The sequence below is a fragment of the Saccoglossus kowalevskii genome, chromosome 22 (assembly GCF_978046115.1).
Source record: "Saccoglossus kowalevskii chromosome 22, keSacKowa6.1, whole genome shotgun sequence".
NCBI classification, from domain to species: Eukaryota; Metazoa; Hemichordata; class Enteropneusta; family Harrimaniidae; genus Saccoglossus; species Saccoglossus kowalevskii.
The window spans coordinates 19,635,357-19,649,798 of record NC_140662.1 but is presented as its reverse complement, the minus strand read 5'-3'; the positions used below and the strand labels follow the sequence as shown (position 1 = coordinate 19,649,798).

The window sequence follows — 14,442 nt, the reverse complement described above, 5'->3', positions numbered from 1 at the left end:
GCATTATCACCAGTTTGCGTGGTTATTGGACGATAAAACAGTCGATGAAAACGTAGTCTGCCGAAGCACTACTCAAAATCCCCAATGCACCCACAGACGGAAAACGACAGAAAAATTATCGTTACGGTGGTTAGGTTCTACTCGCTAAAAGATCCCAAACATCTCTACCTACGCCGGAATGAATTTAGGGAGTGAAGGAAGGGAGTTGTTTACAATGAGCCACTAAATACCTACATGAACGTAAATACCCACACAAATGCGCAGAGTCACCGAAATATATTAAAACCGCTCATCTGTGTGCAGAAAAATAATACTACACTCCCAAATGCGGAAAATATTCCCCGCCCACTAACCAATAACGTATTTTTTTGTAGACCCGCAAAACCTCATTCGAACAGTGTCTTACACAAATAACATACCCAGGCTGAAAATACGTTAACATTTGCTGCTATGTTAGCCGTGCGTAGTTTAAACCTGGTGACGTTTCGGGCCACTACATTAACGGCGTCGAGACTCTCACAAAGGGCCATTGTAGTGACTGGATGTGTGATTCGTTCCTCTGTAAAATCAACTTACCTTGAAAGGCTGCAGCACGTTTCCGCTGCTAACACGACATGTCTCCGTCACCTTAGCTCCGATGTACATGCACAGCGACTCTTCGAGAATGAAGTTAAAAACTTTAAGTGTGAGGTACCAGAGTACTTTAATTTTGCCGTGGATGTGGTGGATGCATGGGCAGAGAAAGAAAAGGTATTTATTTTTACTCATAGACATTCGTATCATTTTCATATCTGTTTTTGTTTATTGTATTAGAGCCTAATAAATATAGCTATGTGAACGTGTACGGCTTTTTAGCTTCGATTAATCTCAAGGTCAAACTTAGATAAGACTGGTCAGGGGCGGATCTAGAATTCTGGAATAGGGTGGGCGATAAGTTGGCCGAAATAGGGGGCGCGGCCCCTCGGCCCCCCTCTTAATCCGCCAATGTAATGTTGTGGGGGCAAATGTAGATTAGAAGCAATTAACAAAGCTGATCATACAAAAGCCTCGTGTGAGGTTTTGTGACGAGTGGCATTTGGGACGAGATATTGGTAAATGGTGGGTAAAATGTTACGCATTAGTGTGGAATAGTTTGATTTTAAGCACGCAAATAACGGAATCGTGTGTACAATTAGTTTTTGTTATAACCTTCTCTCCGAAATTCAAATGCAAACTTAACGTGCTCAATACTTATTTTTAAATAAATATTACTGTACGACCAACAACAATATTTCAATATAAGATTTATCGTTTCCCTTCTCTCAAAGATATACAGCTAAACAGTTCTTACATATAGAATAGTACAAGTGCAACAACAACAATAACTCGTTATTAGCCATAGGACCAGCAGTGTCGTATATATTATTAGAATCAGTATGTCACAGTGCAGGGCCTGCTTATTGCAATTTATAGGGCAGGGGGTTCTTTCACTGCTAGAATGGAGTAGACAAGACAATATTACTAGAAATGAAATACACATATACCAAAATATCAAGTTAAAGCTCCTTGCTTTAATACTTCTCAAAATAATTACAAGAAACAAAGCACAGAAAAATACAATGAATAACTTCACTAAAATAGGGGATTGCTTAGGGAAGTGTGCATTGGTGATAACTCACAGTTCCACGATGAGGAAATGGATGACAGTCAATGGCTTCTGCGACACAACGACGAGTAATGAGACTTTCTTGCAGAGAAACGCTGTTATTCTGGGGGCACCACTGATAGCAGGAAATCATAGAGCAGTTCATACAAGTCTCACAGAATGATGGTTGAAGCCTGTATCACTTGTCTCTTTTTTTTTTTTTTTTTATTTAAACAATATTTTTATTTTGTTTCAATAATGGACATACAACACAAAATATTACATCACATAATGGAAAAATAAAGAAAAAAAAAACTAAGAAAAAAAAAAAAAAAAAAAAAAAAAATCACTTGTCTCTCAATATCGCAGCAATAACACACAGGGTATTCAGTTGAAATGATGGACCCGAGCTATCCTTAGTCTAGCCTTTTCATAGATATAAATTCAGGTACACCACCTGGGTTTTCACATGAGCCAATTGGAATGTGGTCTTGCTAGCACCTACCTCACGTAGGCAAGTCAGTAGATCGTAAACATTTCTTGTTATGTAAATCACAGGCACACCTGGTAGATTCCTATTGTCCTTCAAAAGTTGTAAACATCATTTGCTATGGAAATCACAAGCACACCTGGTAGATTTCAATTGTCTTCCAGAGTGGTAAACAAGTATGACCTGTTAATCACCTTTATGACAGTTATCACACGGCAATACACACCATTTCTTCCCATGATTCCATGCACACTTCTATTTGCAGAATCTGGGGTGACATGACAAAACATAGAATAAAGGATGCTGACACAGTATTTATAGCACTACAAATTGTTTGTAAAAATGTTAATTTTTTAATTATGCTATTTTTAATTTCCTCAATTTCAACCTGTTTCACACATTAAAACGCAATTGTTGATTTATGTGCGTTTTTATTGGCACAGTACACCTGTATGATCTTCTTGTTTGTTTAAACCTTTCAACTCCAAGTAGTGCACGCATAGACCACATACTGTCTCCTTCCAATCTCCTCTGCTCTGGACTGGTCTGGCGATAGTGTGCCAGTTGTGTCCCATCTTATTCATTTCCTGTTTCCATGTTGTACGCCAGATGGCCTTCCTCTGTGGATTTTGATAAGCATTTGAAATGACTTAACAATAAAAAAAATGGATTTGTAGAATATTGCTATACAACTAAAATGTCATAAAGTTTGTAAACGTACACATTGGTTACAAGAGCACCTTCACATATAAGTTAAGCTCAATGTACATGTACAATGTGACATCTAGACTGGTTTCACCCACTGTATGGTGGTATGTTTTTTTTCAAAAGTATGTGCAATTTTGTCTTTGGAACTGGTATAGGCAATGATAGTACTTTATGGCGAGTACCAGAAATATGGCAACTAGAAGTGCCACTTTCACGTCGTTGAATGTAATGACTTGTAATGTAAATTACAACTCCTCTTTCTACACTACTACTTAAATGACTAAACGTACTTCTATTACATTTTGTTTCTTGCAATAACTGTTTTGGATGAGAATAGTTTCTTTAAGTGAAATCGCCTTTCAAAAATTCTAACATGCAGTTTTAGTGTACTTGCGCATTTGGCGTGATACTGCCTTATATCAACTAACACAACATGAATTCAGCATGTAATATATTTGTAGATGAAAGATGTCTCTTCTTTCAAACTATCCCTATTCTTGTCTGCATGAACATGTTCTGTTCCTCTCCTTTGCATTTTTTTTACATCACAGAAGAAGATAAGAAGGGTTTCTTTAAGTGACATCGACATTCAGTAATTTCTTTTTATACGTTTAAGTATAGTGGTGCATTTGTCGTAAGCTTACACGTTTATGGAGACCTACATCAACTAACTCGACATGAAAAAGAACATGTAATGTATTTGTTGATGAAAGACGCTACTTTGCATTCCTTTTCTTATGTCATAGTTCAAAATGTGTCCTATTACATGGAGCCACTTAGTATTATACAATTTCAAGTTTTCAAGAAACTATAGTCAATATGGAGTGACCAATATATACTAGAAGACAAAATAACGACTGATGCTAGCAGATCAATTGCAGATCGTCATCAGCCATACACCGAGGTAACAACGCCGTGTATGAGCCAATCATTGCATATATGATATAAAATCATCATGCCTTGTCTGACCCATCTGACCCAGAGTTATATTAACATTGTAATTTTTACAACCTCAAAGATAGGAATATACCGACGTGTTATTTTTAATAAATAAATTTAATTGGTACATTGCATTGTTTTCCGAGCAGTGACCATTTTGGAAATCATACTATATGCAACAGACATGATAGGTTGGAAAGCAATTTACTTAGTCATTAATTAGTCATGTACAATAATTTACATTGTTACACACACAACGTCGGAGGATATCCAGTACATTAGTTTTGAATTAAAACAACGTAGTAGTGCAATCTGTGTTACTTCATGGTACGTGTTGTTACACTAACCTTCGATTTAATATATCTAATTGCAATTGCTGTTTTCAAACAGGGTTCTGAATGTAAGAATAAGTGGCCAGACCAAATATAAACAAATTATTGACACTTATTCTCAGACTTTGCATATTTTAAACATACTGCAAATAAGTAAATGGGGCATGGAAAAGATATATCAACATGATTAACCCAGCATGCAATTTTCATGATTTTCTTCTTATAATAATTTATGTACAACGTTTAAACTTTGTTTATGGTGAAATGTTTGTGTTTACTATTGTAAATACCACTATCTTGTGATGACTGATTTCTCAATATTTTCTTCACTAAAACTTTTGTACAAAAAAAATGAAAAAAGTCCCAGAATATTTTACATATATCAGCAACATTGTGATTCATTATACATTCATTAAACGCATATGTATGGGGAATACAAAACAGGAATAAAAATATATTTTTATAGATCCTCTAAAAGAGTTATTTAGTTAGTAGAAAATCCGTTAAAATTAAAAGGATCGTCTGGGAGGTAATTGAACAGACATCTTGAAAGACGGAAGTAATACACCCATTTTCAGCCTGTGTGGAGACTAATTAAACGGGGGGTAATAAAGGTTCAGGCACTGATAACTAGTGTCCCAAATCAACTGACAATTGTTTCCTTCTTTAAGAAAGTTCAAACCGCATTCAATTTTTACTACTGGGCTTTTTGTACATATATGCAGTGCATTATGGGAGAGAACTTCCTATTGTATGTAACAGAAAACTATTGTCACACTGCAAAATGAAGAGCGTTTTTAAAAAGCTAAATTTCGAGATTAATTTCATTTTAAGAAACCAAAAATTGTTGCCATCATTGTGAAATACTATTTCTGAAATAACATTATCCTATAATAATGGAATAATGAAGGAAATGCACATAAAAAGTTTGCAATAGTCCATTATGCATATTTTAAAGTACTATTTACGCCAAGAGAATACTCAACTATATATACATTATACAGTCTTAGCAGCTTTCTTATTTTTTATTGTTATATTTGTTCTGATCAAACTAACATATGACTGTACGGTTTCAGACGAATGAACGTGACACGAGCTTACCTGCATTATGGTGGGTCAACTCTAAAGGTGACGAACTGAAATGGTCTTTTCAAGATTTAAAGACGTATTCTACGAGGTATGACTCAGAATAATTGGCAAATTATTTGACACAAAGACACCTGAGTACGAACCAAACACCTGAAAAACACATTACCGTTGAGTAATGTTGTCTTAGGCATTTTTCAGCCGATTTGCGTGTAAAGCTGCTTTACTATTTGATAAAACAACATCATTATTTACAGAGGAACAATGATCAAATGTTTTTTTTACAGAACTGCCAAGTTTCTTCATAATGTTTGTGGAATAAGGAAAGGCGACCGAGTTATTGTAATTCTGCACCGTGTTCCTGAATGGTGGCTGGTTTGTCTTGGCTGTAAACGTATCGGTATGTGATTTAAAAGTCACCAAATCATTGTTCATCAAATCTGACGTTTACACGTCAATGCATAGATATACCTCAGAAAACGACCAGGAAGCCAAAATTTGAGACACAATGCACTCTTCCTATGACTCGCGCCCTCTAAGGATTTTATTGGAGAAAATTTGTCGATGTTGTAATGTCGTCCATTATCAACTCTGTTTCATTTGTGTGGTTGTTCACCATTTAAAACATGATAAATCTCTGGAAAATAAATGTTATTTTAATAACTACAGTTCAAATCAGTTATGTTGGGCAGAGCGTCATTTGCATTATTTATGTTACAGAGGCATGTCGTCTCTAGAGGGCGACCTATAGGAAAGGTTTTTTGTTGCCAGCTCTTACGTGATCTCAATTAGATCTTCGCTAAACATCACCGATTTGTAAACTAATACAGAACTACCACTTTTGATCATTATATCGTATACATCTTTCATCATTATAGTTACATTTTTACGGAATATCGATTAAAGGTCTATTTTTTCTGTGGTGAAACATTCCATAATATTTGACACAATCTACAGGTGCAGTCATATGTCCGGGCTCACCACAGCTGACTGCTGATGACATCGCTTATAGACTAAATGCATCCAAGGCAACGGCCATAGTCACTGACGAAAAACATGCAGTGATTGCAGACCAGGTAAATCACGTGACCATTGACATCACAAATAGATTACTTATACTCTCAACGTCAGTTGTGTCAGTGATTAGTAGCTTATGCAAGTCACGTGAATACAATTAGCCAATCAAGGAGATGGCACGGTATTTTCAATCATGGCATTTGTAGCAATTACATTAACACAGCTTCCAATGACTAAAAATTGACTAACACCACTTTCAATAATAACTTGCAATAACTTAATATTTTTTTTATATTTTTGTTGAATAGTATGAGAATAAAAATGGTAATCTAAAGATCAAAATATTGGTTTCAGAAAATAAAAGGGAAAGGTAAGAGATGTTCAAAACTCGCTTAATAGTTTCACTTGGTTTGGGGGCGTAGCTACCGCGAGGAATTTAAACAGGAAATTGTTCATGCAAAGTTGATCTGCCCAATTTTATGGAAATGTGCTCACAAAACTACCAAAATGTGCCATTTTCACCCAAATGACTCATTTGGCCGGGGCACAGCGTGCTCTTCCGTGTTAATTATTACTGTGTTCTAAGTGGTTTTATATCTGATTTGTTCATTTCGTATTATCATTGATTTAATATTTTTAACAAATACTAGTACTTTAGTAAAAAAAAATCTATTTCGAATACTCACAAAAGGCGTGAATTCAACCATTACATCCGGGCAATTCGTTGGGTCACTGTCCAATTAAAAAGCGTGTTAAACAGATCAAATGTTGAGAACATAAGCAAACGATAAAAAGACAATTTAATGGCCAACTGCGTTAACGTTGGAGTAGTTTTGTGAATAACACTTTATTGCCTGAAAAAAGGTCTTCAACAATTATTTCAACGCCGAAATAGATATAAGAACGTCTGTAGCTAATTTCCTCCTCAATTGTTCGCTCGATCGAACGTCTTTATGAATAATTGACCACATTGAATGCTAAGTGACGTTATTTGATTGGCATATAGATAACCCAAACACCAAGTATGGCACACTGTCACATGAAAGTGTGCTTATGTAGTATCAACCATGCTTACTTTCAGAGAAGGTTGGTTTTCATTTGACAAATACAAGAATTCAGACGATGATTTTGAGGTAAACAAACTTTAAACTTTACTAGTTTTAATATACAATACATATATTTGACATTTGCATATGTCAAACTGGTTAGATTTCTAGAAATCATTGAAAATGTAATTCATATTGCATTCTACGCAATCAATTTTTATTCTTGATGCTCAAATTGAGATATTGTCAGTTTCCGCTGTTTTCAACTTAACTATCTGCAAAACAATTGTTACTGCTTTTGTAATAATAGCAAACGTCACAAAGATGGCGAAATGGTTTTGGTCGGGGTACAAACGCCACGTGATTAATAAATTCCAAATGCAAACACTGCAAATCTGTATAATTTTTACTAAGTCATATTGTTTTGTTTTTCTTCAAGTCTATAAAAACAAGACACAATGATCCCTCAATGATATATTTCACAAGTGGAACTACAGGCAAACCCAAAATGGCCTTGCATACACATACAAGTTGGGGTATTGGTCAATACGTCACTGCAAAGTAAGTTATGATAACCACACCATCATGGGTAAATTATGGGATAGGCGCGCTATAGAAAGCTATGCAGCTAGTGGGAAGATAGAAATTACATCCGTCAAGTAGAGTAGTTTATATCATATCGTTGAAAATGATCAGCAAACACATTGTTGTGATTTGCATCATGTTTTGTCTTGTATTTTACTTACGACCAGGTATTGGATGGATTTATCGAGTGGAGATATGGCATGGACTTTATCGGATACTGGGTGGGCGTTGGGGGCGTTTGGATATTTATTTTGTCCATGGATTATGGGCGCATGTGTTTTTGTTTACCATGAACCACGATTTGACCCTGTACAGACACTGAAGGTAAACCTATGACTGGTATAAAATGACAATAACTGATTACGTTTTAGATCGATATACACACCAATACATGTCGCCGTTCATATAGTCTGGATAAATAACATAATAATGAAACGTTATTTGTTTGTAAAGCGCGGTAGATATATGGGTCTCGTATAAACAAAATGGCGACTTTGGCTAAGGCGCAGATCAACGAGTACAAACTGTACAAAAATAGGTGATTGGAAGGTATTGAAGGAGTCACCGGCGGTAATTAGTTCGAGTCGCGCCCAGGTCAAACCTTATACTTGTGATTTTCATTAGAAGAGCGCATTGGATTGTTGGAAAATCAATGCTTATCAACACAAATGTCGCACAAGCGCAGCGAGACGACCACCGCCCTTTAATATGATAGCAATGAACAATCATAATCTCACATAAGATATGACACCAATGAACTTTACTTGTCGAGTTGCCACCCAATCACAGTTTACTGTGTATTTTTGTCAGATGTCGATTACCAACCAATCACAGATGGCCGTGTTTGTGTTTTTTACCCGGGGTTGATTACCATCGAAACACAATTGACTATGTGTTTTTGTTAGCCGTTGTTTACTGTAACAATCACATTCGTCTATGGATTTTTATTACCAAATGTTGATTACTATTCAATCGTAGTTGACTTTTTTTTCTTACAGGTGTTAAGTAGCTATCCGATCACAGTGTTTTTATCTGGAGCCACAGTATATCGTATGATGTTACTTAACAAACCTGAACAGTATAAATTACCCCATTTGCGGAGATGCCTCACTGGTGGAGAGCCTCTGGTAGGTACACGTGACAACATGATGTCATCATCATACATCCATTATATTAATTAAACTACGACCGATATGGAGTCCATAAAAAGTAGTTTTTGTGTACAATTCATTTTTATGGCGCCAAGATCGATCATAGGTGAAGGGAAGATGGTTTCACTTGTGGATGTAAAGCGGTACTTTTTGCTGGGAAAAAAATGCAAATGAAACATGGTATCTGAAGTTCGGAAGTGATTATTGTGTTGTTCTTCTCTAGAACCCTGACCTCGCTCTTTCTTGGAGAAAAGCAACTGGATGTACTATATACGAAGGTTTGGGACAAACGGAAACGGTACGTCTACGGATGACTACGCATTTATATAGTATATGGCCCAACTGAATTAGCTATTGTTTCCATATAATTAGCTGTTTATGTATGGTTGGCGTATTGTTTTATTTCTGAAATCGTTAGAACACAATAGTAAATTTGTTTTCGTGTTTAAAGCGAGAGGGTCGTCACCTGCGCACGCGCGGGAAGTGAGTCCCAAAAGAAAGGGTCATGGGTAGACGCTTGTTTGTAAACAATAACACGCTATGGCCATCTGACGCATGCGCAGGTGACGACTCCCCCGCTTTAAGCTATTTCTGAAACCCATGCTTTTAACCTTCGATATGTGTTAAGCCTTTGTTTCAAATGTAAATGGTTTTTATTATTGCTAACTAAACCCCCGTAATTACCGAATGTGATATGCCATTTTTTTCATTGTCAGATAATTTTAGTCGGAACCTTTCCTGGTGTAGAACAGCGTCTTGGATGGCTTGGGAAAGCACCTCCTGGACTAGATATTAGAATTGTGGATGAAAATGGCGTAGAACAACCAAATGGTACTGAGGGAATTATTGGGGTTAAAGTCTTCCCAGAGAGACCAGTTGGAGTCTTTGCTGGATATCTGGTAATCTTCACTAGCATTGGATGCTATCAACACTATTTGCAAATGTACATCTTTTGAATGCCTCGTTCACAATTTGACAATGTTATGTTGTTTTTATTTATTTTATTCATTCTGGGTATATATTGCAAAAACAAACTGTCGTGTCTGAAATAGAAACTGATTGACATATACACGTATTATAGTTGTAATAAATGAATCTGAGTTGCTTATATGTCATCACAAAACTTGAACTTCACAATTTCAAAAGTACACCGTAGTCAGCGCGCGTGTCGGGTTGAATGCTGCGTGTGTCGGGTTGAATGCTGCGTGTGTCGGGTTGAATGCTGCGTGTGTCGGTTTCAATGATGCGTGTGTCGGTTTGAATGATGCCTGTGTCGGTTTGAATGATACGTGTGTCGGTTTGAATGATACGTGTGTCGGTTTGAATGATACGTGTATCGATCTGAATGATGCGTGTGTCGGTTTGAATGATGCGTGTATCGGTCTGAATGATACGTGTGTCGGTTTGAATGCTTCGTGTGTCGGTTTGAATGTTGCGTGTGTCGGTTTGAATGTTGCGTGTGTCGGTTTGAATGTTGCGTGTGTCGGTTTGAATGATACGTGTATCGATCTGAATGATACGTGTGCCGGTTTGAATGCTGCGTGTGTCGGTTTGAATGCTGCGTGTGTTGGTTTGAATGATGCCGTGTCGGTTTGAATGATGCCTGTGTCGGTTTTAGTGATATGTGTGTCGGTTTGAATGATGCGTGTAACAGTGAGTAACAACGACGTAAATACAAAATACTATTACATTTGATGGTCACAACCGGGCTATGTAACTGGAAAGTTAACCAGGTCTTGTCATAACACTTATTTCAGGATAACGAAGAAAAAAACAAGGCTGCTTTCCGTGGTGATTACTATCTCACTGGTGACATGGCTATAAAAGATGACGAAGGTTATTTCAAGTTTATCTCACGTGATGACGACATCATTTCATCAGCAGGGTGGGTACTCCCACTAAACCATGCTCAACCATGGACTCTATAGAAGACAATAACTCAAAAGGAATCATTATGTCAATCAGTCTCACTACCAATATCATGGGTCTGATCTATCAACAATATCACGTAATAAGCTAATAACAGGTGTCCGTAATGTCTGAATTTTGGCGAAACAGCAATTTATATTTCATTTTCTAAAATGCACATAAACTTCAACTTTTACATTGTATATCATTTGTTGAGATGATCCATAATCAGGGTTATTGAAAACAATTATTTACCTACGAAAATAAATCATGCAAGGCTTTACTACAAATGTTTGATATTTGGGCATTGACCTTTTTTTTTAAATTTAGTAACATTTACAATAGAATGTAAAGTAAGTCATGTGCATTTCGAAATCATTATCGCCAATTAGAAGCGAATTCGCAGTTAGTCTGGAAACGTGATGCACTCTTTTGATCGTATACCAGCACTGGATGATCGTTCACTGTGACATTAATGCAACCTGCATTGACAACGAATAATTGGCATACACAATTTAGCGCATCATCTAACCTATGCAATTAATACGGTACCCATGGTTACTTGTCAATACGTTATCTATACCTGCGCATGCGTCAGATAGCCATGGCGTGTCATTGTTTACAAACAAGCGTCTACCTATGTTCCTTTGCGTTTATAGCGTATTGTTATGGTCGCTTGGGACTCAATTCCCGCGCGTGCGCAGGTGACGACCCTCCCGCTTTAAGTCATACGTTACAAACTTTTGTTTCGTCTCTATCTTGCTTTTTGTTATTTGTAGCTATCGAATCGGACCTATTGAGGTGGAAAGTGCCCTCCTTGAGCATCCAGCTGTCGCTGAATCAGCAGCTGTCAGTAGCCCGGATGAAGTCAGAGGAGAGGTAAATTCGCATTGGGACTTTTTTACATCGACTACTTTCAGCTTTCAACGTACGAAGGACCACGGACATTTGGGATTACTCTGAAGCAGAACACATGCTCACAAACAAATTTGTAGACGTAGACATTTTTCGGTTCCAATATTTTAAAGCGGGAGGGTCGTCACCTGCGCACGCGCGTGAATTGAGTCCCAGGCCACGATAACAACACACGCTAAAACACAAAGGCTCATGGGTAGACGCTTGTTTGTAAACAATGTCACGCTATGGCCATCTGACGCATGCGTATGTAAAGACCCCCCCCCCCCGCTTTAAAGTTTACAACCAGTGTCAGTCACTCAGTGTGACCCCACACATACGCAACAACAAGCAACCTAACAATAATAAAGCTTAATTCTAGGTTGTCAAAGCATTTGTTGTACTCAAAGAAGAATATAAAGACCACGATAAAGATGACCTGATAAAAGAATTACAGGAACATACAAAGAAAATCACTGCGCCATACAAATATCCACGAAAGGTAAATTTTACATACATGCCATTTATTGAATCTATTTTCTTTCTAGTTGAATTTGCTGACTGAATAAATAAATAAAATATAACGGAAATTAAATAACATAATAATGTCATACTTTCACTGTGAATGGAAGGAACATAAACCTACAAATTGAATAAGGGATATCATAAATGTATTTACAAATGTTAAAATTTAAATGTGTAGGTACCACGTATTTATAGATACAGCTATGAAATAAATTGTATAATTAAAATACGGTAATGATATGATATTGTCATTATATGTAATAACCTCATTTCACAATGATACAAACAATGTATCTATATAGGACTAAAGTAATAACAAAAGTTTCATTTTCTTGGATTTTTTTAGATCGAATTTATTGATGAACTTCCTAGACAAAAAATAAGCAACAAAATAGAACGATTTATTCTACGTAATAAAGAGTGGAATAAACAATGAAGCTGCCAATGGATTTACTATGGTTGCCAATGTGTTAGCCGGCAACATTCTGAGCTGATTGACTGAGACTATAGCTGTGTTGAAAGCGATGTTTTCTCCAAATCTGATAACGATCTACTGACGTTCTGCAAGCATCATGGGTAAGCTGACGGTGATGTTGACCATGTGTACACAACATATCAATGCCATAGTATTTATGTCATGTGTGTAGAATCAGAAAGTAGAAAGTAATATTGTTAATGCTAAAATATAGAACCTTGTTGTTGGAATACAGAAAATGAAAACCAACAAACAGACGTGTTGCGAGATTTTACTAAAATAGAAATTGATGTATCCATAGATTGTTCTTCAGTGCGTGATACAAATAAAATGTGGACAACGTTTGCTGACGATATGGACTATTTCATCAACAACGGTATTACATCTCTTTGGCTTTTCGGTGAATTCTTGTGAATCTCTCGCAATTACAGCACCAAAACGGTTATAAATATGTCTGTCGCTCTTATAGCGTGGATCTTCCACTTGTTTGTCCGCATCTAATGTCTCCATGACGTCATTTTTGAACTGCGCTTTAGTTTCATTGTGAACATATTTCACTATATCTAGACATTGTACTCGTTTATTGATATAAAATAATAATTAATTAATTATTATTATCCTTTAATTATAGTGATAACAATAATTCATCAATTACAACGTTATTAAAATATACTGCAAAATCGAAAACAAAGCCTTTAACACTACAACTTATCGAACCAGTTTGTATCACGTATTTGTTATTTTTTTACATACATGTCAACTACAACCTGAAAAGGGCTCTTTTAAACTTTTAGTTCATAAAAAGTGTGAATTTGTCTTACAGAGGTCAGCAAATATTATCATTCATTATCTTAGCAACTAAATAGTATAGATGAGTTATAATCCCCAACCCAATTAACACCTTAGAGGAGGTGAAATAAAAGCTGTATCAACACTAATGTTACATTCTTTTCTGTTTCATCAGCTAAAATGGCTGCTAGGGTATAGCTACAAATAATGTGTCGAATTTGAGGTTCAATTATATACAGAAAAAATACAGTCCATGCAAATGAAACCGTTTTCTCCAGAGAGCAGCAAAACTGGCTAAAATGAATTTGTCATAATATATATATAGCCTAGTCAACCCGATATATTGTGAAAATTGTAATCAATGGTTCAGCATAACTTATCAAACATATAAACAAGCGTAAATAGCTAACAACTAAAACTGTTTCAGATGTTAAAATCTACCTAATATGCAAGCTTTGGATTAACTTTACTGGGGATTATAACCCACGTTGCACAAAGGAAGTGAGATTTTCCTTTCTCAGACCTGAGTTCGATGCCCACGTGTTTAAGGTCGATATGCCATAGACAAGTAATATTTACATATGAAATATTTTATTTCATGTTCTGTACATGCTACACATGGGTATTTATATTAAGATGATTATTAATGTCATTGTGAACAGTTCTTTTGAACATATTAAATAAAATCAGAAGTACAAAGAATACAAATTGTGATACCAGGACCAAAAAATTGTATTACAACAATTAAATGTTAATACTTTACATAATAATTAAAAATGTTATTTGAGAATAATGTCTACGTTTTTATATTTGAATAAGTAATTTAAATTCTGTTCCAAAATTTAAACTATACATGATCATATTTCCAATTGT

At 36.0% G+C, this 14,442-nt stretch overlaps 1 protein-coding gene across 1 annotated transcript; it reads left to right on the top strand.

The window, feature by feature from the left end:
- The first annotated feature begins 450 nt into the window (after positions 1 to 450).
- LOC144364550 (acyl-coenzyme A synthetase ACSM3, mitochondrial-like) lies at positions 451 to 13,388 on the top strand. The gene is made up of 15 exons (XM_085495808.1): positions 451 to 750; positions 5,170 to 5,270; positions 5,467 to 5,579; positions 6,137 to 6,255; positions 6,505 to 6,566; positions 7,278 to 7,329; positions 7,682 to 7,803; positions 7,995 to 8,151; positions 8,826 to 8,954; positions 9,202 to 9,276; positions 9,695 to 9,877; positions 10,736 to 10,863; positions 11,666 to 11,765; positions 12,163 to 12,282; positions 12,652 to 13,388. The coding sequence occupies exons 1-15, from the start codon at positions 451 to 453 to the stop codon at positions 12,739 to 12,741; spliced, it is 1,851 nt and encodes a 616-aa protein (XP_085351934.1). The 3' UTR covers positions 12,742 to 13,388.
- Positions 13,389 to 14,442: the final 1,054 nt, after the last annotated feature.

Excerpts from the sequence above, each read along its gene's own strand:
- LOC144364550 (XM_085495808.1), top strand. The coding sequence starts at position 451 with ATGTTAGCCGTGCGTAGTTTAAACCTGGTGACGTTTCGGGCCACTACA. Across the intron at positions 6,567-7,277 it reads TCAGAAAATAAAAGGGAAAG|AGAAGGTTGGTTTTCATTTG; the intron begins GTAAGAGATGTT and ends GCTTACTTTCAG. Across the intron at positions 11,766-12,162 it reads CGGATGAAGTCAGAGGAGAG|GTTGTCAAAGCATTTGTTGT; the intron begins GTAAATTCGCAT and ends GCTTAATTCTAG.